Source organism: Camelus ferus, chromosome 26 (genome assembly GCF_009834535.1).
Source record: "Camelus ferus isolate YT-003-E chromosome 26, BCGSAC_Cfer_1.0, whole genome shotgun sequence".
Classification (NCBI taxonomy): domain Eukaryota; kingdom Metazoa; phylum Chordata; class Mammalia; order Artiodactyla; family Camelidae; genus Camelus; species Camelus ferus.
In genome coordinates, this window is record NC_045721.1 from 24,121,200 (window position 1) to 24,148,951 (window position 27,752).

Here is a 27,752-nt window from a genome sequence, read left to right on the forward strand (position 1 = left end):
CCAAAAAAAAATATACATATATAGCTCACAACAGATCACAGAACTACACACAAAAGCTAAAACTATAAAGCTCCTAAAAGAAAATGCACTAAAAAATTCATGATTGTCAAGCAGGCAAAGACACTTAGAATATCGAAAACAAAGCAAAAGAAAATGAAAAACTGGACTTCAACAAAAGACTTGAAATGCTTTGAAAGACATGATAAAGAAAGAAAAAGATAAAGCACAAGATTTAAACCAAAGACAATACACAAACAGTCACCAAGCTCGTTAGCCTATGTTCAGCAGTAGTCGTCAGGGGAATACAAACTAAAACCAGATGAGATCTCAAACTTACGGTTAATTGATTTTTGACAAGAGGCCAACATAAGCCATTGGGGAAAGAACAAGTCTTTTCAACAAATGGTGCTGGGACAACTGTAGGACAACCTACAAAAAAGAATGAAATTAGACCCCTACCTCGTACCACACGCTAAAGATAACTCAAAATGCATCAAAGATCTACATGTAAGAGTTAAAACTATAAAATTCTTAGGAAAAAAGATAGAAGTAAATCTTTGTGATCCTGGTTTGGCGGTAATTTTTTAAATGACACCCAAAGCACAAAGAAACAAACAAAAATATACTAGACTTCATCAAAATTAAAAACCTTTTTGCTTCAAAGGAAACTGTAAAGGAGATGTAAAAACCTGCAGAATGGGAGAAAATATTTGCAAATCGTGTATGATATGGATACACGTGACCTACCCATACGATGGAATACTCCATGAGAAATGAGGAGATTCTGACACATGCTACAATCGTGGAGGGATCGGGAAAAACACTACGTTTATGAGAAAGAAGCCAGGCCCAAAGCCCACATACAGTGTGGTTCTGTTACACAAGATGTCCAGAACAGGCAAACCCATAAGGATAGGGAGGAGACCAGTGGCTGCCCTGGGCTGGGGGCGTGGGGACCAGGGATGTAAAAGTTTCATTCTGAGGTGGTGACAATGCTTCAACTGATTGTGCTGGTGCTTGCACAACTCTGCAAATACATCAAAACCCACTGAACTGCACACCTTAAATGAGGGGGTTATATCCATCATCAAAGCAAAAACAAAACCATCAGTACCACTACATATCCACTGGAATGGCTAGAAGTCAAGATTGAGAAGTTCCAAGTGGCGGTAAAGATGTGGGGCAAGTGAAGACTGACGCCCTGCTGGCAGGAATGGAAAATTACACAACCGCCTTGGACAACAGTCTGGGTATCGATCCAGGAGAAGTGAAGACACACAAGGTCACAAACATGACTGATCACAGAACCTGAGTCCCAACAACCAAAAACTGAAAACTACCCAAACATCCATTAACAGGTGAATGGATGAACAAACTGGTACATGCGTGCAACAATACTACTCAGCTGTTAAACGAAGTTACTGATACATATACATCCACAAGGATAAATCTCAAAACATCACGTTGAACAAAAGCAGGCACAACACAATACACATCGGATGACTCCATTTACACAGGATGCTACAACAGGCAAAGCAAACTGATCGATTGTGACAAACCTGGTGGGGGGAGAAGGCAGGGAAGCTGACTGACAAGGGATGTGGGAAAACTATCAGGTGATGAAAATGTTCTTTATTTGATGGTGGTGGCAGTAACAAGGGTAGTATGTCTGTCAAAGTTCAATAAACTATACACTTAAAATAGGACTATTTCATTTTATGTAAATAATATTTTTATAAAGTTGAACTTTAAAAAACAAACTAATGACTGAAGCCTGTAGGAAGCCCACAGTTAAGGGGTGGGCAGAATAATGGATCTACTGAAAGGGACGAGAAGCAGGCAGCAAGGATGGGAAGGACCAGGAGAGAGGCTTCTCTCTCTTTCAAGATCCTGCGATTACCAATTTTCACCTGGAGCAGTGCTTACCAGCTTCTCTCAAGTGAAACATCCCCTATTTCCCACTGTTGGAAGCAACAAGATAGCGGAAAAGAGGCTGCTGGATCGGGGGAGAAGACCCGCCTAACCCCGCCATCACATACAAGACGCTTAAACCACAGTCATCACCACCACGAGGCTCAGCCAGCTCTCGGAAGCCTCCCTCCAGCCCTGGTGGGTAAGTGCTACTGGTTTCCTCCCATTTCACATCTGAGGAAACTGAGGCTCACAGAAGATCATCTGCCCAAGTTTACAGAACTGTCAGTCTCCTCTACTAGTCTGTCTCTGGGAGAGCTTGACCCAGGGTGACAGGGGCACCTGCCCCAAGGACTCACGCTGCAGGGGCACACAGGCCTCGAGCCTGGGCTGACGCCGGTCCTTCCGTGGCATCACGTGTGCTGGCGTGCTGGGGAAACACTGAAGCCACTACATCAAAACCACGTTTATCACCAGGCACTCAGTCAAAGTCTACTGAATAAACAGAAGAGGATCACCAGCTGGGTGTCTTGTTTTTCTTCAGAAATATAAAATGGTAACATCATTCCCCCACCTAGTGGTGCAGAAGAGAAGTGTTTCAAGAGACGGCCCTAAAAACAGAACCAACTTTCTACCTCATTTTCCAACGACTGCCCCCAGAGCCAGGGAAGCAGGGCAGCACTTCGGGAAGCCCGGCCTGGATCCTGCCGAAGGGCTTGCCCCTTGGAGCCCGGAATCTCAGCGCGGCTCACCCACTCCCGGGATGAGCCCTAACCAGACCTGGATCCCCGGTTCCCAGCCCAGTCAGGAGTTGTTCAACAAGTGTCTTAATCCCTGTACAGAAGGGCTGGGCACTCAGGGGAGAGAAAAACGGATGACATCTTGTGAAGGACACCACTGGGCAGAAGAGTTCAAGTCCTGCACCCGCCCCTCCCAGGGGCCGAGGGAGGACCCGAAGCTCAGGTGACAGCACAGGGAGCAGAGGGGAGCGGGGAGGAGGTGCAGCCAGGGGTTGAGCACACACCCTCCGCCATAGCCCCAGAGCCGAACCTTCCAGCACGCATCACCGTGCTGCTCTCTGGGAAGTGCTCAGAGAAGAGGGAGCATTTGAACAAGGCTGTAAGGAAAGAAATTTACTGACTGAATGTGAGGGAGGGGCACTGGAGGGAAATAAACAGCAAGTAACAGAGGGGTGCCCGGGATGCCGAGGAGAGACCCGGCGGCTGCTGCTGAGTCCCTCTGGCTCTCCTGCACAGATCAGAAGCACGTTAGCATGCTCACCTCTGTTCACTCATCTTCAAACCACAGGATGGTCGTGACAGGGAGACAGGAAAACCTTCCGAACAGTAACCAGATGGGGAGAGTTTAGGGTAATACACGCCCCGACCCCCACCGCCCACTGGTTTTCTTCTAAAGACTGACCCGAGGTCACGGGTCCCCAGGCCCTGCTCCCGCCACCCCCGTGCGCTCTGTCCGGCCACGCTGGCCCCCAGCGGCTCCTCCACATGAGCCTACCCCACGGCCTCTGGGTGAAAGGCTGACCAGCTCCATCCTGAACTGTAGCAGGGCACCTGCCTCTGGGACAGTACAAATGGGGACGATCTCTGTCACTGATCTGATGCCTGACTGGATTTATGAAACCCCGGTACACATGCCTTGGTCCGTCACAAGTATCTCTTTTCTTTTTTTTAATTGCTCCGTGTCCTCAACAGTGTCAAGTATTTCTGTCCAGAGTGAAATAAGGCTTTCAACGCAGAGGATTCTGGCTAGTGTTGAAGCCGAGATACACGGTAGAGAGAGGTGGGGACTACTCTGCCTCCCCGTACCCACTTACTGTCAAATGCCGTGCAGAGGGGACCCAGGACAGCAAAGCCAGTGTCTAACATTGAGGTGACCTTTCCCCAACATGCTTGGAACAGTAAAACCGCCTGACAACCTCGGTGCCTGTTTACGACGCGCATAAGCTGGTAGGAAAGGCGTCTGGGCTGGAAGTACAGGTATCCGTGGGGCACCTGTACGAGTCACCGCACACGGATGGCTACAGAAATAAACGCACGGCAGGGACACACACAGGTCACTAACTCCATCCACGAGATGGGTGGGGGCAGCAGTGAGCATGACCACAACCCAGATTCTGGGTTCAAACACTACTTTCCACTAAAAGGAACCAGGGCTCCTTGGAGAAAAGGCTGAATCCAAGGCTGGGAAAGAGAAAGTACAAGCTGAGCCTGGATTAAATTCTTCCAGAAGAGAAAAGAAGTGTTCTGGGAATGTTGGAAAAAGGAGAAAATAGCACAGGAGTCAACTTGAATGGCCCACCAGCAGCCAGTGGGGGACAATTCAAACCTTAAAAGGAGCAATGACAGTAATGGATTGTAACCCAATGGGTAAAAAAGACGCGTGTGCACACATGCACACACACTCACACACACACTGATGAGGGACAGTTACTCACGCAGTCTGAAAGGCCCTCCTTCGAAGGCCACACTAATTAACGGCCAGGGGGGCATACTCACCCCGGAGGGCCGGGGAGGCAGCACTGTGCCCCGAAAGGAGCCTACCTATCAGCCCCCCCCCCCGGGTCTTCCCTCAGGTCATCTCACCAGGAAGACCGTCCCCACTGAGGGCACCTCGTAGCACCACCCGTGACTTCCGACAGCATCAGAGGCACGAAGGCCAACGACAGACTGAGGAGCGGCTGCAGAGGGAGAAAGACAGGAGACACCAACCAGACGCAGGGGGCTTCTGGGGGCGTAGGCGGCTGTCTAGTGCGTGACTGGAACAGCCCGTGAGATCATCGTGGCTGTGCGAGGAAACGAGCCTGTTGGTAGGAAACACTAAATGCAGGGGTGAGGGACGCACTCAAACAGGCAAGGACATCATCACCCGCAACTGTGCTCCAGTTACCTGTGACTGTGTACAAAATGTTCCTCTGTCATCAACCTTCAACAGAACTCAGACCTGACAGCCCAGCTGACCTTCATTCCTCCCACCTTTATTTCTTCTTCCTTCAGTATGGAAATGTGTGTCCAAAGGAAATGTCAGAATTTTATCAATTAGTTAGACAGCTGTCTGCTCTTAGAAAGAACATACCCAGAAATAACCCAACAGAATGGGAATCTAGTGACACCTAGTGAGCTCGCATATTTCATGAAGTTCACACTCAGAGGGAAATAGCAGCGATGGCCTATTAACGAAAGAATGGACACACGGCATACAAAGTAAAGGTCAGTTTGGCTGTTACCTCTAAGTTCTGTCAAAGGAAGTTCAAGTTCATTAAAAATCAAGGAAACGCAGATGAAATCAACTTTATCCCTTCACCTACAAAGTAGGAAAGATTAAAAGGTGTGATAACTCACACTGCTAGAAGAATGGAATTCGGCACACTCTTTGCAGAACGCGTCCTGATAGCATCTATCCTAAGTTTGAACACGTAAGCCCTCTGCACCCGAGAGTCCATGTTCTGAACTTAAACCTATGGAAAGACTTAGATCTCTGCAAGAAGGTAATGTACACCAAGGGTCGATATTGGACTAGTTCTGAATGGAAAGAAAAAGGAGACGGGGAAAACATGATACTCACTAGGAGACAGGTTACATAAATTACTGGGTATTTATTACAAAAGACCATACACATGTTTTAAAAAAAGAGATATATCTCTATGCACAATGTGGAAAAATGTCATCTAATACACTGTTAACTAAAAAGTCGTATGTGCTTTCCATGAAAAAAAGACTATTTACGTGGATGTATATGTAAATATGGATGTATATATAAATATGAATGTATAAATGCATACATTTGCATGATTTATACACTCAGTTAAAAAAAAAACACCAAAACACTGAAACTATGTACTCTGAATTCTAACTGGCAGGCTTCCCCCAACCGCGGGGAGTCCTGGAAGGTAAGGCATGAGGTGGATTAAGTGGAGATTTTTCACTTTAAAAGCAAGCACGTAGTTAAATATAAATACATTTAATTCAAAAGCAAGTTTTCAAGGCAGCAAAAGGAAATCTAAAAATCAATAATAGTTTGTACATAATAATTAAAAATCTGTGTTAACAACAAACAGTAAAAAACAAAGAAAATAATTTATATTAAAAATGTGATTAAGTTCACGTTCAAGGGACCTTAAGAGACTGCTTTTGGGTCAAGTTACAATTATTTTGGAGAGTCTATGAGCCTCTTGGCTTAAGTGGGGGCAGAAATGGAGAAAAGGGATGAAGAGGAAGGAAATTAGGGGACAGCCCAGCAAATGAGCAGGACAGTAGGAGAAAGACTGCTGGTGAGAGGTCCTAGGTCAGGACCAGCTGGACCTCACTTCAGCACAGGAATGCCAGCTGTCAGCTTACACTTTTGCCCAAACTTCTCCTTTAGCTTCAAGCTTTCAGTAAAGGTCGGTTTTTCTGTACCCCACCCCAAATGTGCCTGTACAACATTTTACAGCTCTGATACCTCCTCTCTTCATCAGCTGTTTGGACAAATACCTCCTGAGCACCTGCCATGTGCTAAATGCTCACTGGGAACACAACTGTGGAAGATGACAAACACGGAGGTTGTACTTATAGGGTTTACATTAAAATGGAAAAACAAAATGCATGATGAGGTAGGCAGGCAGGTAGACAGACAGACAAATGAACTAAGTTTTACCAGAACAAAAAGGACATAAGGGGCTGAGACAGGGAGTCACAAAGGGGGCTCTGCTACAGCTTGGGGGACAGAAGCACTTCCGGGGAAACGGCCCTGAAATGGGACCCGTGGCAAGAGCTGAGTTCAACCACAGTGAAGCCGTGGGGGAGGAGGCGGAGCTCGAGGCAGCAGAGCTGAGAACTAAAGGTCTGCCTGAGGACAGAGCGTCGTGAAGCTACCAAGGCGGAAAGTGGTGCAGCTGAGGCTGGAACAGGCCGGAGTCAACCAAAGAGATGAGTCATCAGAGCTCCGAACAGGGGTCAGCAAACCGCTTCTGCAAGACAGCGAGTATCCTGCGCTTTGCCGGCCATCAGTCTCGGCCATGCTACTCCGTTCTGCAGGGGAGAGCGAAGGCAGCCGTTCACAGTGCGATCAATGTGCCCACTGTGTTACTAACGGATGCTGAGATTTGGGGGTTTATGTAATTTTCATGGGTCATGAGATAGTCTTGATTCCCTCCAAACCTTTAACACTGTGTAAACCACTGTGAGTTCATGGGCGATAAAGTGCTGCCTTTGCTGATGTACAAGACATGCAGGGAAAGGGAGACAGGCAAGGTGAGCGTTGTCTGGACGCGGGGTGGCGGCAGAGATAGGGACTCAGGAGAGTTCACCTGACATACAAGCAGTGGGCTGGGCCATTGTAATGGACTGGGCACATTCGGAGGGGAGGGAGAGGGGAGGGTTTCTGGGGCTTCACCCTGAGGAAAAACATCACAACCTCCATGGGAGTGGTAGTGATGGGTTGCTGCTGTCTTTCTGGCCAAAGGAACTGGGACAAAGAGTCAGGAAACTAAGGCACCAGGAATGACGCAAGGATCCAGGAAACAAAACACCAGAGAAGAGGAATCTCAGGTTCTGAGCATAAAAGTCCAAGTGCCTGGCTGCCCCCGACCTACCCGTCCACGGAGCAAACAAATCAGCCTGCAGCTAAGCTTGAAGAAGTGAACATACCCAAGCAAATGCCCAGCACAGGTCTTAAAACAACAGTCTGCAGTTTAAAGCTAAACAAACCAGCTGCTTGCTAAAACCATCAATACCCTTTGGAGCAAAGGAAAGAACCTAACTTCACATACACCTATGACGTCCAAGATATAACCCAAAGTTGTCACACGGAAGAGCCAGGAAAATGTGACACATTCTCAAGAAAAAAAAATCAATCAACAGATGCCAACCTCGAGATGCTAAAATGATCAGACAAGGAATGACTATAATTATCCTCTGCCAAGAAATGGAAAATACACTTGTAGTGAAAGACAGGAAAACTCAGCTGAAAAACAAAACTTGCAAACATAAGAAAGAGCCAAGAGGAAATGTCAGAACTGAAAAACACCTGAATGAAATACATTTAATAAATGGACTTAATGACAGAATGGAGCTGATGGAGAAAAGAGTCAATGAACTTGAAGGAAGATCAACCTGGAGACTAAAAAGGTGACTAATAAATAGTGAACAAAAACCAGGGCATTAGGAACAAGGGTGAAAATTTCAAAAGCTGTATTAATTACACAGGATGACTGGCAAACTATGGCCTGCAGGCCACCCAGCCCTTAACGAGGTTTTTTAATAAGGTTTTGCTGCAACACGGCCACACTCACTTGTTTGCTCATTCTACAGGGCTCCTTCCACACCAGGACAGTGAGTAGTTGAGTAAAGACCACGTGGCCCATGAAGCCTAAAAGGTTTACTATCTGGCCGTCTACAGAAACTTAGCCAATGCCCAATGTGTAGCTGATTCTAGTACCAGCAAAACAGGCAGAAAAGGCATCCAAAGAAATAACGGCCCTAACTAATCACGTTTTTAGAAAAATATATATAACCTTACATGTTAAGAAACTCAGCAAAATCCACACAAAATAAATTAAAAAGCACCATACCTAACCACTTATGTTAAACTTCTGAAAATCAAAGATAAGGAGAAAAACTGAAAAGAAGCCAGAGAAAAAGGACACATTACTTACAACGCAGAAACTATTTGACTAAGGGCTTCTCATGAGACACCAGAGGACAGAAGACTGGGAAAATGCCTTTAAACATTAAAAAAAAGTCAGCCTGGAATTGCATATCCATTGAAAATATTATTCACAAATGATGATGAAATAGGACATTTTCAGATAGAGAAACCTATGGAAATCTGTCTTCATCTGATTGACAAGCCTTTAGCTAGACTGATCAAGACAAAAAGAGAAGTGACTACTAAAATCAGAAATTACTGATCTTATCACAATAAAAAGATAAGGCTTATTACAGAATACTACAAACAAGTGCATGCCAACAAATTAAACAGCCTAGATTCAAGTGGGCAAATCCTAGGAAGACAAACTACTCAACTGACTCAAGAAGAAATAGAAAATCTGAATAAACCTAAAACAAGAGATGGAATTAGTGAACAAAAACTTTTTCACAAAAGCAAGCTCAGGCCCAGATGGCTTCACTAGTGAGTTCCACAAATGCTTGAAGAATTAACACCAAACCTTACAAACTTCAAGACAGAAGAACACGTCCCAACTCACTCTATGATGTCAATACTGCCTGACACCAAAACCAGAAAAAGTCATCACCAGAAAACTACTGACCGATATCCCTTATGAATACAGATGCAAAAATAAAAATAAAAAATGAAAGTACTAACAAATTGATCCAACAATTAAGAAAAGTGTACAACATGACCAAGTAGGATTTACTCCAGGAATGTAAGGCTGGTTCACCATATTAAATCAATCGAATACAGCACATTAATAGAATAAAAGACAAAAACCATGTAAATCGCTCAACAGCTGCAGAAAAAGCATTCAACAAAATCCAACATCCTTAAATGATAAACAAACCCAAAACAAACAACAAATTGGAATAGAAAGAAACTTCCTCAACTTGAAAAAGGGCATCTATAAAACCCAAAGCTAACATCACACTTAATAGTGAAATACAGTAAAATAGTGAAAACTTTTTGCCTAAAATTGGGAGCAAGACAAAGAAGTCTACTCTCACCACTTCTACTCAACATTGTGCCAGAGTTGTAGTCAGGGCAATTAGAAAAGAAAAAGAAAGAAAAAAGCATCCAGACTGAAAAGGGAGAAGTCAAACTATCTCTATGTACAGATTACAAAAAACCACCTCTATGAAGTGTTACACAACACTGTATACTGAAAATCCCAAGGAAATCCCCAAAACACTTAAAGCTAACAAACAAATTCAGAAGACTTGCAATTTACAAGGTCAATATGTAAAAAATCAATTGTATTTCAATATTTTAACACCTGAACAATCTAAAAATGTAACTAAAGCAATTCCATTTACTATAGCGTCAAAAAAAAATTTTAGAATAAATTTAACCTAGGAGATGCAAGATTTGCACCCTGAAAACTACAACACATCACTGAAAGAAATCAGACAATTCCCCAAAATGAAAACACATCCAATGGCCATTGACTGCAAGATTAAATATTGTTAAGATGGCAACATCTACGTAATTAGAGACTCAAATCTCTATCAAATATCAGGTGCTCTTTTCCCCCCAGAAAAGAAAAAAACACACACACAAGCAGCAACAGAAGAAAAAAATACAGCGAACTTAAGAAAAATTAAAAACTTTTGTGATTCAAAGGATACCAACAAGAACTCTTAAAACTCAATAAAATAACCCAGGTTTTAAAAAATGGACAAAAGTATTTGAATAGACATTTCTCCGAAGATACAAAAGAAAGCCAATAAAACCATGGAAAGCTGTTCAACATCACTGGGGAACACAAATCAAAACCATCGTGAGACACCACTTCACGTTCATGATAACGGGATAAACACAAAGAAGGGCAATAACCTGCAAACGTTACTGGTGGGAATGTAAAATGGAGCATCCAGTCTGAAGAATAGTTTGGTAGTTCTCAAAAAGCTAAATAAAGTTTCCATGTCACTCAGCTATATCACTCCTAGGTGTATATATACCCAAGAGGATTGAGAAAATATTTTCACACAAAAGCTTGGACACAAATGTTCATAGCAGCGTTACTCATAATAGCCAAAAAGTGCAAAAAACCCAAATGTCCACCTATTGATGAAGATAAAACATGATCTATCTTTACAACAGACTACTATCCAGCCACTCAAAGGAGTAAAGCACTGACGCAGGCTACAGCACGAGTGCTCCAGCCACATCCTCCTAACTTCCCAAATATAATCCCGTATACAACCTCAAAACACTGAACCCAACTGAGATCCACGGTCTGTTAACCGAACTACCTCCCCACCCCCTAACTCCCGCCGTGAGCTCTGCCCTCTGCCCCCAGAGAGCTTGGAGTCCGTGGTCCATCACCACTGCGGCTCATCATCCCTCCAAACCCCTGACAGTACGTGGGGTGCCTGGGTAAATCCTTCTGGCTTGCAGGCTGCTGGATGAACAACCAGCCTGATCCTCTGGCCTCACAGTCAACCTACAACCACCGCCCACAAGTGAGCTATTAGTCCTGCCCAGTAGGGCATTCCCTCCAGGACAGTCCCTGACCCACCCCTTTCCCACGATCCTAGACAACTACTTCACGTGTTCTCCTAAAACCGTTCTCCCACTCTCACTCCCAGATGATGACAGTAGAAACGAGAACAGCATTTCCACAAAGCCTGTCGCCACATCTGCTCACTTAGCAGCAACTGTCCCTGCACACTCTGCACTCCCTCCTGTCCTCATGGAATGACTGTCCTTGATCCTACGTAACCCACGGGACACACAGGATAACCTACACATCCTGTATGACCCGTGAACTTGTCTGCTGGAGTCCATCCCCACAGCCCCGTCAGCCATGTCCACGAGCAAACGTGCCCTCTTGCTTCTCCGTCACCAGAACTCCGCTCTCGGCTGGGTGGGCTCCCTCGGCACACAGAGATGCTGTCATTTCTCCCACCTCAGCCTCTTCCCTTCCATCCCCCTCCAGGTCCGGCCCCGGCTCTGTGCCCCCACCAGACCCGTCTGCACACCCTGTTTCCAATCCCCTAAACTTCTACTCCCTAATCCGCCAAAACTGCTTGTCGAGACCCCATGTTGCTAGCTGCAGTGGTAATCTCTTAGAACTGTCTTTATCAACCTGTTTGCCAGAGTTGATCATTAATCTCCTCCTTGAAAACCTTCTTCATCTGACTTCTAGAACCCCCTCCTCGCTGGTCTTCCTCCTCAATTAAGCTCCAACTCTGAAGTGCTCAATCCTGGACCTTCTCTCTTCCCTTGTCCACACTCACTGATTGAGAGATCACAACCTTCCCCCCTGCAACTATCTCCACTGACGCGGGATCACATCCACACCCCTCTGCCCTGATGACACCCCTCCCCCCAACTACCTACAGAGACTCGGGATCACGTCCACACCCCTCTGCACTGATGACACCCCTCCCCCCAACTACCTACAGGGACTCGGGATCACGTCCACACCCCTCTGCCCTGATGACACCCCTCCCCCCAACTACCTACAGGGACTCGGGATCACGTCCACACCCCTCTGCCCTGATGACACCCCTCCCCCCAACTACCTACAGGGACTCGGGATCACGTCCACACCCCTCTGCCCTGATGACACCCCTCCCCCCAACTACCTACAGAGACTCGGGATCACGTCCACATCCCTCCCCATCTACACTGCCCTTGCCCCTAGTCCTATTCGCACACACCTCTGCATCACACCCCACCAGGCCCAGCATCATCTGACGTCCCACCACTCTGACCTCGACCTCCTCCTAAGCCTCCCCTTGACCACTGCTGTTGTGGACTCAATTGTGTCCCCACAAATTCACACGAAGTCCTAACTCCTAGTGCACAGGATGTGACTGTATTTGGAGATGGAGCCTTTAAAGAGCTAGTTAAGGTTAAATGAGGCCACTAGGCTGGGCCTTAATCCAATAAGACTGGTACCCTTATAGGAAGAGATTAGGACACAGAGCCGCTCAGAGAGACCAGGTGAAGACACAGAAATAAGATGGCCAACTGCAAGTCCAGGAGAGGGGCCTCAGAAGAAACCAACACTGCCGGCACCTTCACCTTGGACTTCCAGCTCCCAGAACTGTGAGAAATAAATTTCTGTCACTTAAGTCCCCAGTCTGTGTATTTTGTTATGGCCACCCTGGCGCCTAACACAGCCTACTTCCATCTGGTTTCCTGAATGCACCAGGCTCAGCACAGTCTCAGAGCCCCCAGGCAGGGTACGGATTACACCACACCCATCTTTCGGAATCTGAGGCTCATGTTAAATGACCTGCCCTGGTAAGAGGCAGAGAAAAGGTGGAAATCAAACTTTATCTGGTTCTATGAAACGTGCAAAACATCTCCATCTGTCAATACTAGACAACTAGGAAAAACAAGAGAACAACTTACTTCTCCACCCAGAGCACTGAGACGAGCTTCAGGCCCCTCCTCCGTGCTTTGTCCCAGGTGCTCGGGTAGCCGTCTTTGAACACCACGTGAGTTACTTGTTTGTTGAACGTTTTTGAAACCTGCAGACACAATGCAGAAAACAAAATGCAAACTATTACTATCTGCACAGTTTCATAAGTACTATAAATACAAATGTGAAAGGCAAAATAACACTTCCGGAAAATAACAGAGAAAATCTTTGTAACCGGTGTAGGAACAGATTTTTTTTTTGAATAAGACACACACAAAAAAGCTCACCATAAAGGAATAAACTACATTACAGTTACCATCAAAAGATACCATTAAGAAGGTGAAAAGGCAAGCCACAGAGTGACAGAAAATATTGCAATTCACATGGCCAACAAAGAGTTAACTGAAAACTACAGAGAATTCTTACAAATCAAGAAGAAAAAGAAAAACCCAATGGAAACATGAGCTGGAGACTTGAACAAGGAAGGTCTTTAACATAAATATTTGAAGACATGCAGGAAAATGCAAATTCAAACCAGGATGATGTACCACCAGAACCGCACCAGAATGGCTGAAGGTAAAGACAGAAAAAACCGAGCACAGTGGTGTTTTCATACACAGCAAAAGTATAAACTGAGTCAACCACTGCAGAGAACTTAGGAAATCACTGATAGTGTCCTGAGATGTGTTCAACCGTCCTCTGTCATGCAGGAAAATGCCCTTGGTTTTAAAGATACTAAATATATTTAGGGACAAATTATGACATCTGCAACTTACTTGCAAATAGTTCAGAAAAAATTACACATATAAATACACTGTTTAGAGACATGGAGACACAGTAAGCATGTTAATTGTTGCATCCATGTTCACTGTACAATTCTTCCGATTTTTCTATCCGAAAATTTTCTAAATAAAAGATGAAAAACAAAAGAGATCTAAGAACTTAATATTACTCTCAAAAGCCATTCTGCCAGCTCCTATGTTCCATGTTTTTTTTTTTCTCAGCCACAAAAACACGTGCAGCCCAAGTAAGTGGTTGGTGTCATCAGACAAACTCTCCAGGGTTTCTACCTCCTAGTACATCAGGGAAAACGTGACTTCTCAGGTTCAAAAGCAAGGCCTGCCCCTACATTATGACTGACCTCCACCCTAGCCTACTCTCAGCCTCAGACTCCCTGTGAGGGTAGGGACAAGGGTGAGCCCCCAGCGTTCAGGAGCACCCACTCTCTGCCTGAGGGTTCTGAATGCCTCCCTCCTTTACTTTACGCCCTTGCCTTGCTCGCCCTAATCCCTGCCCTGCCTTTGACGACATCTTACTCTTGTTACTGTCTCCCTTCCCCAGCCTGTCAGCCATCCTCCCCACACCCCAGCACACACACACACAAACACCTTGTTCACAGATGAACTCCCTCTGAGAGCAGTCTGCTTCCACCATCTCCATTCCACGGGGCTCAGTGACTCCAAGACAAATTTCCATCCCCTTTACTCAGTTCACTGGAAACTGTGATACACTCAACACTGACCTTACGGTTTTCACACTTAGAGTATACTTCCCAATCTTTACTCTTCTGAAGACTCGACAGTGTTTAAAATTCTATCTTTCTCATCTGTCCATCCCTCCTCTGCCTTCCAGGATTATCTTCCAGGTTCTCCTGGCATCCTTCTCCATCTTTGTCCCTGGGGCCACGGCTCCCATCACCAGCCCTTGAACTATTAAACAGGCTGCACCTTCAGCACTTTCATTCTAACCACCTGGGTCGTCATCACACAGGACCCTTATCTTCACTCCTCGAACATTAACTCTAACCTTGACGATCTCAAGTTCCAGATTTGTATGTCCAAATGTCTACCAGGTATTTCCAATGTGCTCAAATTCACAAATGTTCCCTTAAAAAAACTGTTCCTTTTCTTGTATTCTACACTTTGATCAACAGGAGTACCATGCCTCCCAGCAGCCAACCGCAGGACCTGCATTTTCTTCCCAGAGCTTTCCTTCTCTCGCACTGCCCGGAGCCCACCTGCTCTATAAATGGTGCTGTTCTAAATTCCTCATACCACTGTTCTTTTGTTTCACCCCTCCAATTACCCACTGTCTTCTTTGCCCTTCATGGTTTTAGTAATAACTCCAAAAATAAGAAAATGCAAATATACCTCACTACATTTCCGAGGACCGTCATACGCAGCAATGGTAACATGAATTTCTTACCTTTGCCCCCATATCCACAAGCTGATTTGTAAACGTCTTTGAATAATTTTCTGTTCCATTGGCCGACCACACCTCGACATACGCCACAACACCTGAAAATTAACAAGACACTAGCATGAAATACATCTGATATTTCAGCAACCCTCATCCAAAGATTTCAACAGATTTATCTTGCTCCATGTACATTAAAAAGTACATTTAAAATTTCTTCTGTTAAACCCTATTCAAAGCAGCATTGGTGCTATTACGGTTCTTAAAATGTCAAGAGAAGAACAACTTTACTCATACTTATGTCAGTTTCATTTTCAACACTGGATGCTCTTCCCAAATTCCTAAATCAACCCTAAATTTTCTAGTGCAAGAGTCTGTTTTCTCAAAAGGACGAGTTAGTAAATATTTCAGCCTTCCAGGGCCATACAACCACTCAGCCTCATTATAGCACAAAAGCAGCCAAAGACAATACGCTAAGGAGCAAGCACAGGTGTTTCAACTTTATGGACAATGACGTTTAAATTTGGTATAATTTTCATCTGTCCCTTCTGTCCTCCCCCAGGCCCACCATTAAAAAAGCAAAGAACATTCTTCCTTACAGGCCCTACAAAAACAGGCAGCAGGCAGGATTTGGGGGCAGGGAGCATAGTTTGCGGATCTCACGCTTTAAAAGAACTTCCAGGTGTGCGTGGACGCAGTCAATTCCCCACTGAGAGGTTATGATAACAACACTGACCCAGACCCTGGAGAGGAGCTACGGCTTCTTTTCCTAATTTCACTATTGCCCCCCACCCTCAAATCTACCGAGCCGAAGACTCCAGAACCACAAAAAGCGTTTAGTCACACCCGCCCATTTTTCTTCGACCCCTTCGCGTGCCTGTACCGTTCCCCTCACCGAGCCCAGGTGGGGCTGGCCCGGCACCGGACTCGAGGACAGACCCCAGCCCACCCAGGCGGTCCCGGCGCTGGACTCGGGGCAGCCCCCCACCCCACAAAGCCGTTCCCCACGCCACAGGGCCGTCCCGGCACTCGGCTCGGGGAGAGCCCCTCACCCCGACCCCACGGGGGCGGTCTTGTCCCCGTGCTGGCCTTGGGGACAGGCCCCCACCCCACAGGGCCGTCCCGGCACAGAGGTCGGGGGCGGTCACCGAGCTGGACTCCAGGACAGCCCAGCGGCCCCCCACCCCCCCCCCGTGGCCGGCCGGACTTCCGGGAGGTCCCTGCGAGCCCAGTCCCCGCGCACGCCGCGACCCGGTGCCGTCCCTCAGCCCGCCCGCAGCCGCAGCCCTACCCGCTCACCTTTCAGGACCGGGGGGCCCGGGGTGCCGGCGGCCGCCATGACTGGCGGCGGGACGCTCACAGCCGCAAAGCTGCGCGCGAGCCTGACGGAGAGGCGGCAGCGCGCATGCGCAGGGCGGGCGCGCGCCGCTCCCCTCCGACACAGCGGAAGTCGGCGCTTACACGTTATCTAAGCAGCCAATGGCAGGGGCGAAACCCCCTAAGACCCTCCCCCGCGGGAAGTGCACATAGGTTTTCCACCTTCAGACCCGGGCTCTCCCCCCGTCTACCCTGCAAGGTCCAGGGACCCCGCACCTCCGGTTCCCGCGGAGCGGGTGGGCCTTCCCGGCTGCCCACTCGAGCGCTGCCGCCCGGAAATCCCGCAGAGCGGACGAGCCCGGCGCCGCGCAGACTCCCCGGCTTTCAAACCTCGCGCCCGCGGAGCCCCGCCCCGCTCCGGGCTGCGCATGCGTGCTGCGGGGCCGTGCCTCGGGGAGGGCGTGCTGCGGAAGGAGGCCCGCGCTCCCGGCTCCCCCGCCGTGACACCTGGGCGGGAGTGTCGTGCCCGTCTGCCGATAAACTGCTTGTTTAATCTCCCCGGCACACCGACTCAGCTACAGGGCCCGTGCTGTCTGTATTAAAGAGTGAACCACTGAGTGTGTAAAAAGTTGCATTTTCAGTGATTTTCATACACCTTCGCGTTCTACCATGTAGGACGCATTCCGTCCCCAAGCTTCATGAAAAACCTGATCTTAAAGGGACTCTCTTATAACCTAATGGTTAAAAGTACAGGCTGCATTTTGGAATCAGACTGGACTCAGAGTTTGGAGACTAATAATAGCTACTAACTAGCCATGAGCTATCGATGAGTTACTAAAGTCTCCAAACTTAACTTTCATTAAAAAAAAAAAAAGCCTTAATAATAGTAGAGATAAAAGCTAATGTTTATGGGGCACTTGCCATGTAAGTGATTATTATAAAAGTTTAGATGTGGTAATCTCAAAGTTAATCCTACCTATGAGATGCCTGTTATTATACAGCACTTGTATGTATTTTCCTCCTGGATTCTCACTAAAATTCTACGATTTTAAAGGTATTTATTATTGTAACCTGGAGACTAACAGTGGACGACTCCTCTACCCCTCTCCCCTAGTTCCTTCACAATTAAGAAAGTTTTCTTTTATTTTAAACGTGGTATCATTTGCTGCTTATGCCTGGCCCTGTTAGGTAGAAAGTAAGCAATATGATACAATTTATACTGTAAGTAATCAGATTCCAGAGAGGTTACCTGACTAACCCAAGGCAACAAACAGCTAGTAACTGATGGTGTTGGTTGGAACTGGAAACTATACAAGTTTTTTTTACTGTATCCAGTGGCAGGGTATGTTTATAAGAATATCCACTACTTGCCTTTCTTTCATTCCTCCATCCCCAGTTGTTACATCAGCTGTTAACAGTATCTAATGAGCCCACTGTGGTTCTAAAGAATCACCTTGAGGATGTGCACCTGCCAAACCCCACTTCCTGGACTCAAATCTCTGATCAATAACTCTATCGTTATCACATGTTGTTGGCCTAATAAACTGTACTCCGAGGAAATGGTGACACAGTCTACTTGGGAGTGTGAACTCAGCTCCTCACTGAAGATAAAGCTACTGTTCTAACTGACATTGAATTAGATGATGGTGTGATCAAGTAGATCAAGTCAATCACCTCTGGTCAAGGAGAAATTTGATAGATTCTTCAGCTTCAAGGTCACAAATATTTTCTCGTATGATTTCTTCTAGAAATGTCACAGTTTTAGGTTTTTTTATTTAGGTTCAGGATCTATTTTGAGTTGATTTTTATAGGTTTTATGAGACAGGCACTGGCGTTCTTTTTTTTCATATAGACATCCAAATGTTCTAGGACCATTTGTTCAAAAACTTTTTTTCTCTATAGCATTCCTTGCCTTTGCACTTTAATCAAAGATGCGCAACTATATGTGTTTTATTTTTGGACTTCTTACTCTGTTTCTTTGAGCTATTTGTCTATTGTTTCACCCGTACCATACTGTTTTGACTACTGTAGCTTATTAATAAGTTATGAAATCAAGCAGTGTTACGCCTACAACTTAATTCTTTTTCAAAGTTGTTTCTAGATCCTTTGCATTTCCATATGAATTTTAAAATCAGTTTGTCATTTTCTATTAAAAAAAAAAGCTTGCTAGGATTTTGACTGGGATTGTGTTGAATCTCAGATCGATTTGAGGGAAAATTCACATCTTAACAATATTGAATCTTCTGATTCATTAACTTCTTTAATTTCCGCCAACAGTGTTCTGTACTTTTCAGAGACTGGGTCTTTTACAATTTTTGTCAAATTTCAACCTAAGTATTTTTATTTTGGTAATATTGTAAGTGATTTTTTACAATTTCAATTTCTGATTGTTTATTGTTAATATACGGAAATATACTGTTTGTAATTTGTCTTATGTCCTGCAGCCTTGCTAAACTTACTTAATAGTTCTAATAGCTTTTTTGTACATGCTGTATGATGTTGTAAATGCTGTATGATGTTCTACATGCAATCATGTTGTTTGTGTTTGGAGGAAAACTTGTCTTTCTCCAACTTGGGTCTGGTGATTGGGGGCCTGCAAATTAACAACAGATAGATTACCAGGAGAAGAGACAAGCTATGTATGTGTGGGAATACGCAGTGATGAGTAACTCACTGAACAGCCAGACATTAAATGTTTATGAATAAAACTTCACAAAGCTTGGGGATTGGAGTGAGGTTTAGGGCTTCAAAGGGAAGCTATAGAAGGTTCTATTGAACTTTTTGATGGTCATGAGGATAGGCCGACTGTCTCCCTGGCACCTGAATTCCACTAGGAGGGGAGCTAATGGCAGCTGTGTTTTCTGGAGGTTCTGCTTTCATCAGGTAAGTGAAGTTCAGATAAAATTTATTTCCACATCTTCATTAGCTCAAATGCTTTCACTTTAAAATAATCTTTTTACCAACTCTAGGAGTCATACAGAAAAAAAAAAAAAGACAAAAGACAGAAACAAAATATTCAAAAGAAAAGATGCAAAAACCATCCTTAAATTTTTGAAAAGATTTTCATTCTCACATATAGAGACATGCAATCTAAAACTAGCGGGGTATCATTTTCCTGTCAAATTGCCGAAAATGAAAAAGCTGGACAATGTGTTCTGTTGGCAATACTGTAGGTAAATAGTCAGTGTTCTACGTTGCTGATGGAAATAAAAATTGTACAACCTTTGGAAGAGAAATTCGGTAATACCCAACACAAATATACGTGCACTTACATTCTGACTCACTAATCCCACTTCTAGGAGTTTAACCTGAAGATCCTCTCCTAGCGACATGCGAATACACAACCACAAGTGTTTTCATTGTAGCACTGCTTACAACTGCAAAATGTTGCAGCTGGTCCCTCATCCAACATGACCGTGTCCTTAGAAAAAGGGGAAATTTGGACAGAGACACACAAAGGGAGAGCACCGTGTGAAGACTGGAGTGGTGCTTTCGCAAGCAAAGAAGTACCACCAGTTGGGAGAGAGGCCTGGCTCAGCGCCTCCCTGGTGCCTTCAAAGGGAGCAGGGCCCTGCCCACACCAAGACCTTGGACTTCCAGCCTCAAGAGCTGTGAGATGATAAATTTCTGTTGTTTGAGTCACTCCGTCTGTGGCACTTTGTTATGACCGTTTGTAAGAAACAAAGGCGAAAAATAAAATAGGATCTGTGAGTACGTGCAGAAAAGAATCAGACAGGCAGGGTAAACCAAAGGTCTATGCGATTTGTTACATGCAGGACGTGGTGGGAGTGGGGTGCAGAGGAGCAACAGGAACAGGGTGGAAAGGACAAGGAAGAGACATTTCTGGGAACATACCTTTTTATAGTCTGGTTGTTAGAACCGTGTTAATAGTGTACCATAGGCTCAAAACAGCAATCAGAAAGTCAGTAAGGGTGGGGGGCGGGGAGCTCAAAATACTTAACTGTACATCAAATAAATAACATAATGACCCTGAGAGGGAAAAAAATTTAAGTAATTTGGACACAGTGGTAAAAATAACTCTAAGTAAATATCAAGCTCCAGTTAATTATTTTGTCTTTCATGAGGGTAAAGGTTAGTATTTTTGAAGCTGTATTTTATGTGTATTTTAGAATTGTGCAAATAAATACATGTACTGTGGATCCTGAGAAGCAGGCTTCTCAGTGTTGGAGAAGGGAGTAATAAACGTGGAGAGAAGAGGAGGCTGGAGTGAACCGTGGTGTTGGACTGGAACTGGTTTATGGTTTTTCACAGACACATTGAAATAAAGCAATAGAAGTAGATGACATGGTCCAGGTGTAGGTGCAGATGTGGGCGTGCATATGGGTTTGTGCGAGTGTGCACGTGTCTTCTAGCTCTGTCCGCTGAGACTCCTGTGATGTCTCAAATATATATAACAAATAGCAGACCTAAGGCCCAGAGCTTGGTTTCTAAATACCATTTTCCGCTAACAAAATAGAAGTTCCTTGAAGAAATAGCTAATTCCATGGCCAAGGCAAGAAAACTGCCACATGGGTCTGGAATATATTTTTGTTCCAGAAAGAAAGAAAGTGCTGAACGGATGGGACAGTGATTAGTCCTGATGGTCTCAACCACCCTGGGTAGAAGGGATGCTGACGGCTGGTAGGTCGTGGCCTCGCCATGCGTAGCGAGGTTCCAACCAGCCCGGCTGTTCCTGCCCAAGCACAGTGTACCTGTGACTCAGGGGGTCCAAAAATAGCAAGCAAGGGATCAGGGTAACCAATTAATATTAAATATAGCAGCTCCTGCTGTACAACTTAAAATAATTTCTGGTAAGGATATGGTGATTTTAGTATAGAATCCTGATGTCGAAAAAGATGCTGATTTTAAATATATTAAGGGGAAAAAAACCCTATCCTCCTATAAACTGGAGAGGTATTTACTCTGCCCAGAAGAGTCTCCGGTGTGAAGACATTTTGGTTTAGTGCTGTCTGAAGGGCAGCTTCAGAGCTGTGACAAAAGCCTTGTTAAAAAAAAGAAAGAAAGAAGAAAGTCTTAACCAAGAAACAGCATATTGAAAAGGTTCATCCTGACACAAGAAAATATTACATTTGAATGATGTTATCATCCAGTCCAACATATTTGTGCTACAGATTAGAGGAAAAAGTCTTAACAGCTCAAAGTCATGAACCCACTTAAATTTGCATCAGTCCCAGAACTCAGGTCTCTGAACTCAAGTCCAGCTGGTTTAGCTGTTGCATCCTGAACGTCTTCCTGAGGTATTTACTTAGCACCGTCTGTGTACCAGGAAGTGCAGAAGGCTTTAAATATATGGTCGTGAACCTCTTCTCATTTGATTGACTAGCTCTTCATGCCAGGAGGAGAATCTGTCACCCTAAGAACTGTACATCTCATTAGTAGGGACAAGGTTAATAAAACTAATGAGTTCAAAGAAATGTGACCTTTGCAATAATATACGCTAGTTTTATTTTTTGTCATTGCATTTCTATTCAGGGGTTTTAATAAGAGAATCTAATATAAAGAAAGGATCTAGTGAAATCTAAAATAAGTTATCTGTGCGTCTTCATTTGTGCTCTCTGCAAAAGGAGAAAAGATGAAAGTCACACCTCTTTGCCAATACTTTCCCGCAGTAAAAGGGACGCACACTCGAAAGCCCTTTTATACACATTCAGTACAGAAGGAAGCCGCAAACACTGACTTTCCGGAGATGCTCACCCAGCTCAGCAGCCAGCGGGCTTTCAGAGCTTCCTGCCAACAATCCGACAACTGTCTGACAGGAATCAGGACGTGCCGCCTCTGAGAAGTCCCGCAGGCAGACGAGTCAGATCAAAGGCCCAGGGCTTCAGAGGGAAACCTTGCTGCCCCAGAGTCTGAGGTTCCCTCTGGAATCTTCCATCCTCAACAGCATCGCATAAACATTTAGGGCAGAAGTGGAGCTGTGTTTCCTAGGAGTTCATGAATTTCAAAGGTGAAGCACAGATCACTCACAGTTACATTTTCCTTTGTGCTGTTTCCATAAAACCAAAAAAAAAAAAAAAAATAGACAGTGGAGAGAGACTTGACTAGCACATGTTAAATCTAATAGAAAACTTTATGATTTCCTGGTGAAAATATAAATCTCTGATTCTTCGTATTAGAAAGGAATTTGACATTTTTCTTAAATAATCATAGCAGAATATGCTTTCCTCAAATTTAAAATTTTTAAAAATGAAGGTTTGATGTGTTTTAAAATGCAAATATTACTTGATGACACAGAATAACCAACATGCCTGCCCTCAGAAATATGAACAAATTGTAAAAACCATGAATACATAATTGAAATAAGTGAATGACTGAAAAGGGGAGAAAAGGCAGAAAAAGAGCTTGAAAAACTGAAGAACTGAAATGATTTGCAAGAACCATAAAGAATTAGTTTTGTACCTTAGTCATATTTCGCAGCAGTAAAAAAGGAACGTTTATAGCTGTCTGAAGAAACAAGGTTCTTATCCTAATGAACTCCAATATGAGTTCCATTAAGATAAGGGTTTCTTCTGAGGGGCGTTTTTACCTAGACCAGCCACTTCGCTTCAGTGCCAAGAAATACATGACCCATTAGCTTTATTTCTCCAGAATCTACTTAAAACTCAATCAGGAAACTGCACAATACTGCCCTTTGGTGGGAAGAACAGACGAAATGTGGTGAGCCCTCTCTCCAGGGAATGGCTGCTCTGCGAAGTGCTGGCTCCCCCCCCCCCCCCCAGTATTGCTGTTCTCAGTTGCCCGAGCAATTGTAATTTTAAAATGTAAGTTAACGTCTCTCCCCACCCTTTGGTGTTTTGACTGCCTTTAGTATGTACCCCTTCCTTCATTTACTAACAGATGTTTACCAGATCCAGTGACCAAACAGACTTAGAAAAGGGAGTAGATACACCATTAGGAAGCAGGTTGTTTGAAAGAATTGTCTGTGGCCTGAAGCAATGGCCCCTCAACAGTCTTCAAAAGTAAATTGCCTCAAATCCTTTCTGGAAGCAAAGAGATGAACACAGAAAGTGTGACAGGGAAGAACAAATCTGACTCCATGTTAGACGTGTTCCTGTGGCTCCAACCCTGGGCTGTGTTGCCTGGGCTGAGCCCTGCTGGTTCTGCACCTTTTGTAACAGAATGTCGCCTAGAGCCTGAAACACGCGGGAGAGCCCACTCTCAAGGCTGTGACCTTTAAGGGTAGAACACTTTTCCATTCATAGAGAAAGAAAACTTTGCAGGACAGAGAATAACACTTGTCTTGTTGGAGGTTTACAGGGACGTCGTGACCTGACCCACGGTGACAGCTGCAAGAACCAAGGATTCTGACATTAAGTTTGCAACAACCAACCACACCCCCTCCCCTTTTTAGTATAAAAGGAGCCTGAATTCTGACTTGGGGAGGATGGTTCTCTAGCACGTTAGTCTGCCATCTTCTCAGTCTGCCAGCTTTCCGAATAAAGTCATATTCCTTGACCCAACAAGATTTATTGGCCTGTTGTGTGGTGAGCAGCGTGGAGTTTGGACTCTGTAACAAAAGTGTGAAGGAACAGAAAGCAAACTAACAAACTGACTTCCCTGATGCGAAACTGTTTGCTGATTCACTCTTTACTGAGAACAACTTGAACCCTGAGGCTGTGCTCCAGGAAGGAGGTAACAGGCTGTAATCTCAGAAGACAGGACAGCCCCTCCTGAGTTCCTTCTGAAGATTTACTGAGGTTAAGAGGACTGTAGCAGCCTATAAAACGCCCTGATTGTTATCACCTTTTCTGTTCCATCCAGTGTTTCTATAAAACCCCAGGACCCCAACCCCAAGATGGGCTCACAGGCTCTAAGGCACCGGCCTGCTGGGAACCCCTTTGCCCAGCAAAGCAATAAAGCTGCTCTTTTCTTTGCTCCCAAAACTCTGCCTCCGAGTTTGAATTCACTATTCAGGGTGCAAAGGCTGATTTTTCGCCAACAAGTGCCCTTCATGAGAAAATGCTCAGAATATACTGTTAAAGTTAAAAAAAAGGGGGGGGGGTATTGAATTATATATAGTATGACCTCAAATTTGTTAAAAATTGTCTGTGCGGGGGCCATGGCCAAGCCAAGCCATGTCAGTACAGCAACACTGGTTCCTGAAATACTGGACACTTCTGGATCATTTGAAAAATAGCTTCGGTCTTGAACCACCCTGGGATTTACTGTCCCTTTTCTCTGCAATATCTCTAACCTTTTCCACCGTCTTTTCCAATGATCCAGCAACTGCAGGGTTAACACCAGGCCCAGAGGCAGGGTCAGGGTGGGGCTTCCAGACTGCTCCAGACCTACCCCAGCTGCCCATTCTCACTGGTTGCTGCCTTTGTTGTCCTGGCTTTTAAATATTTTTATACATTATGCTTGTTTAGATGCAGAAATAATCATTTTTCTGATGCCCAACCTAACAGCACTTACTCTTGCCTCCTAAGACAGAGTTTAATTTGTTTTAGAATAAAAATGCTTTTGTTCACTCACTCACTTTCCCTCTCTCTCTCTCATTTCCTCACTGTTCCCGTCCTTTCTCCTTCCCTCTGTCTCCCTCCCTGTCTCCTTCCCTCCCTCCTTCTCTCTTTCCTTCCCTCCATCGCTGTTACCCACAGGCTCACCCCTCATTCCTCATGCAACAACCGCTGGAGAAGAAATCCTCCAGGAAGAGCAGCAGGTGTGCAAAGGCTCTGAGCAGCCGCAGAGCCAGGGGTGGAGGGGTTGGGGGGGTGCAGAGCCCCAGGAAGGCCAGTGAGGAGAAGGGCGCAGGTCGGGGTGAAGATCTGGGCAGGATCAGGCCACTGGGCCCCTGGGAGGGCAGGATGAGGCGTTCAGACTTCATTCTAAGGGCAGTGGGAGTCCAGTGGAAGGTGTCAACCCCAGTGCCCAGATTAAACTCAGGGCAGGAGATCGTTCTGGATGCTGTGTGGAGAACGGGGGACCATGAGGGCAGAACTGGGAAGACGACGTAAAGGCTATTTCCACGACCCCAGCAGGCGTTGACGGTGTTCGGGAGCAGGATGCCGTTGGAGGAAGTGTGGTGGCGCCAGCTGGGGTTGGCCCGATCCCCTTTCACCGTCCCGGTGCTGTGCCCTCCCCTGACCGCACAGGTGCCGTGGGTATTGTCTGATGGACACGTAACAGTGCATGACTGCCTGGTGTCCCTCCATAGTAAAACACTGTTTCGAGGTTCACATTGCTCGTTTTCGGCGCTGTATAGTGTTCCTTTCTGTATCAACTACGGGTGATTTAGCCTAGCTCCCACTTACGGTCATATAGATCGTTTCCAATTATTTTCTTATGTCTTGACCTTTGCAATTAAATTAGAAATCAGCAAATTCAATTCAAGACATATATTCTGTGACAGAAATTCCAACATGTGCACAAAACACACTTACAAAAATGTCCATTGTAGTATTACAACTTTCTCCTTCACTAATGGTTTGCTCAGTATTGTGAGGGTTTGGTTTTTTTTTTTTAATTGAAGTACAGTTGATTTACAAAGTTGGGTTAGTTTCAGGCATACAGCATTGTCTGCAAATACCACATTTCGTTTGTCCGTCATGCATGGGGTCACTTGGGGTGCCCCCTCTGGGCTGTCGCTGCTATGAGCCAGCATCCCTTGGGGACCCCACTTCCCGGTCACTGTTGGCTGCGCGCCCAGGGTGGACTCCCTGGAGCACGTGGCAATTTGCCATCTAATCTTTTAAAAATGTTTTTAAATGCTTATGTTCTCCAAGTTTTGATTGCTGAAAAAGAAAGGGTCACCTGGACAACACAAAGAAAGCTGGACGATGTTCCACAGAAGTAGAAACGCCGCGATTACACCGTGACATTCTTCTCTGTCTCCAGCCGCTACCACTTAGCCTCGTCTCTCCTTCGCAGCTCCCTAGTAAAGAGCGGACGTAAAGTCAGCCGGGTAAGAGGGGATAAATACGGCTCCTCAGAGAGCGGTGCTCAATTTCCACCGCCCGAGGAGCCGAAAACGACCAAATAAAAAAGTGGGCGGAAAATGGAAAGATTTGAAGCCAAAAAATTGAGAGGAAATGAGAAGACTACTTTTAAGTTGCAGAGGAAAGTGGTATCTATGTTCCCATTTCAAATTTTAGGTGACTTTTCATATAAAATCTGGGTTAAAAAGTTATATAAAAGTGCTTTTACGAAACACGTTAGCGCTCTTCCCCGAAGCGCTGCTGGAAACGCCGACGGGAGCAATGACAGTCTTCATGTTCTCTTTTGGGGCAGAGACACTGAACAGGATCACTTACATTTTGTATCAATATATATTTTTCACTCTTTTCTTTTAATTTCAATGTCATCTGGTAGCATTTTCATTTATGTCTTCTAGAAAAGAAATTACTTAGAGTTCATACTTCCACATTAACCCTTTAAAAAATGCGGATTGGAGAATAAGGGCAGCAAAAAAAAAAAAAGCGGTTTTAATAGACAGTTTCAAAAGTTGTTTATAAAAGTAACAAGGGAAGCATCAGACCAGACTTTGAAAATTCAAGCTGACCAGTTTGTAGGCATATCAGACGTGTGGCCAGCTCCATAGGAGCACCTGGAACTCTGCTTTTCGCACTCTGTGCCTCCTTGGGGTAGGGCATTAGATTGCAGACAGAAAATGCACTGATCAAAGTGATTTATTAGAATGATTGGTGCCTCTGTCAGTGGTGTTGAATACTCTCTGGAAGGGAAAGTCAGGGGTCCTCCAGTGTGGGGGTCAGACCCTGATGTGGGGGGTCCCAGAACCACTTGTTACGGTGGAACCCTGCTCTCAGCCTGCAGAGCCACACAGCTCTAGGACCCGCTGGACTCAGCACAGTGTTTGACGTGGGGCTTAAGGGCTATGCTTAGTGAAGAACTGAGTTCAGTTTTTAATACCCAACTGGCTGCCAGCGCAGTCTCCCCAAGTCAGTTTTTTTGTGTTAAGGTGTGTTGAAGGCTGGCAGCAGTTGCATATTTCACATCCTGGTCTTGGGGTACAGAAGAAGGAGAGAGATGTGCTCCTGAGGTCGTGGACTAAAAGAAGACCATCATGGACAGGTGTTATGGACTGAATTGTGACCCCTCGAAAGTTTTATGTTGATGTCTTAACCCCCAAAGTGACTGTTTTTGCTGTTAAGGAGGTAATTATGAGTCAACAAGGTCATAGGAGAGGGGCTGTCATCCGATAGGACCGGTGTCCTTACAGGAAGACACCAGAGGTCTCTCTCTGCACCTGCACAGAGGAAAGGCCATGTGAGGACACAGTGTGAAGACGGCCTCACCA

General features: G+C 45.2%; 1 protein-coding gene across 1 annotated transcript in view; it reads right to left on the minus strand.

Annotated features, from left to right (window-relative positions):
* Positions 1-16,604, minus strand: part of MCPH1 (microcephalin 1) — a 204,691-nt gene extending 188,087 nt beyond the window's left edge. The window contains 2 exon segments of the mRNA XM_032468520.1: positions 15,167-15,258; positions 16,457-16,604. Coding sequence (XP_032324411.1) covers positions 15,167-15,258; positions 16,457-16,496 — 132 coding nt within the window. The 5' untranslated portion in view covers positions 16,497-16,604.
* Positions 16,605-27,752: the final 11,148 nt, after the last annotated feature.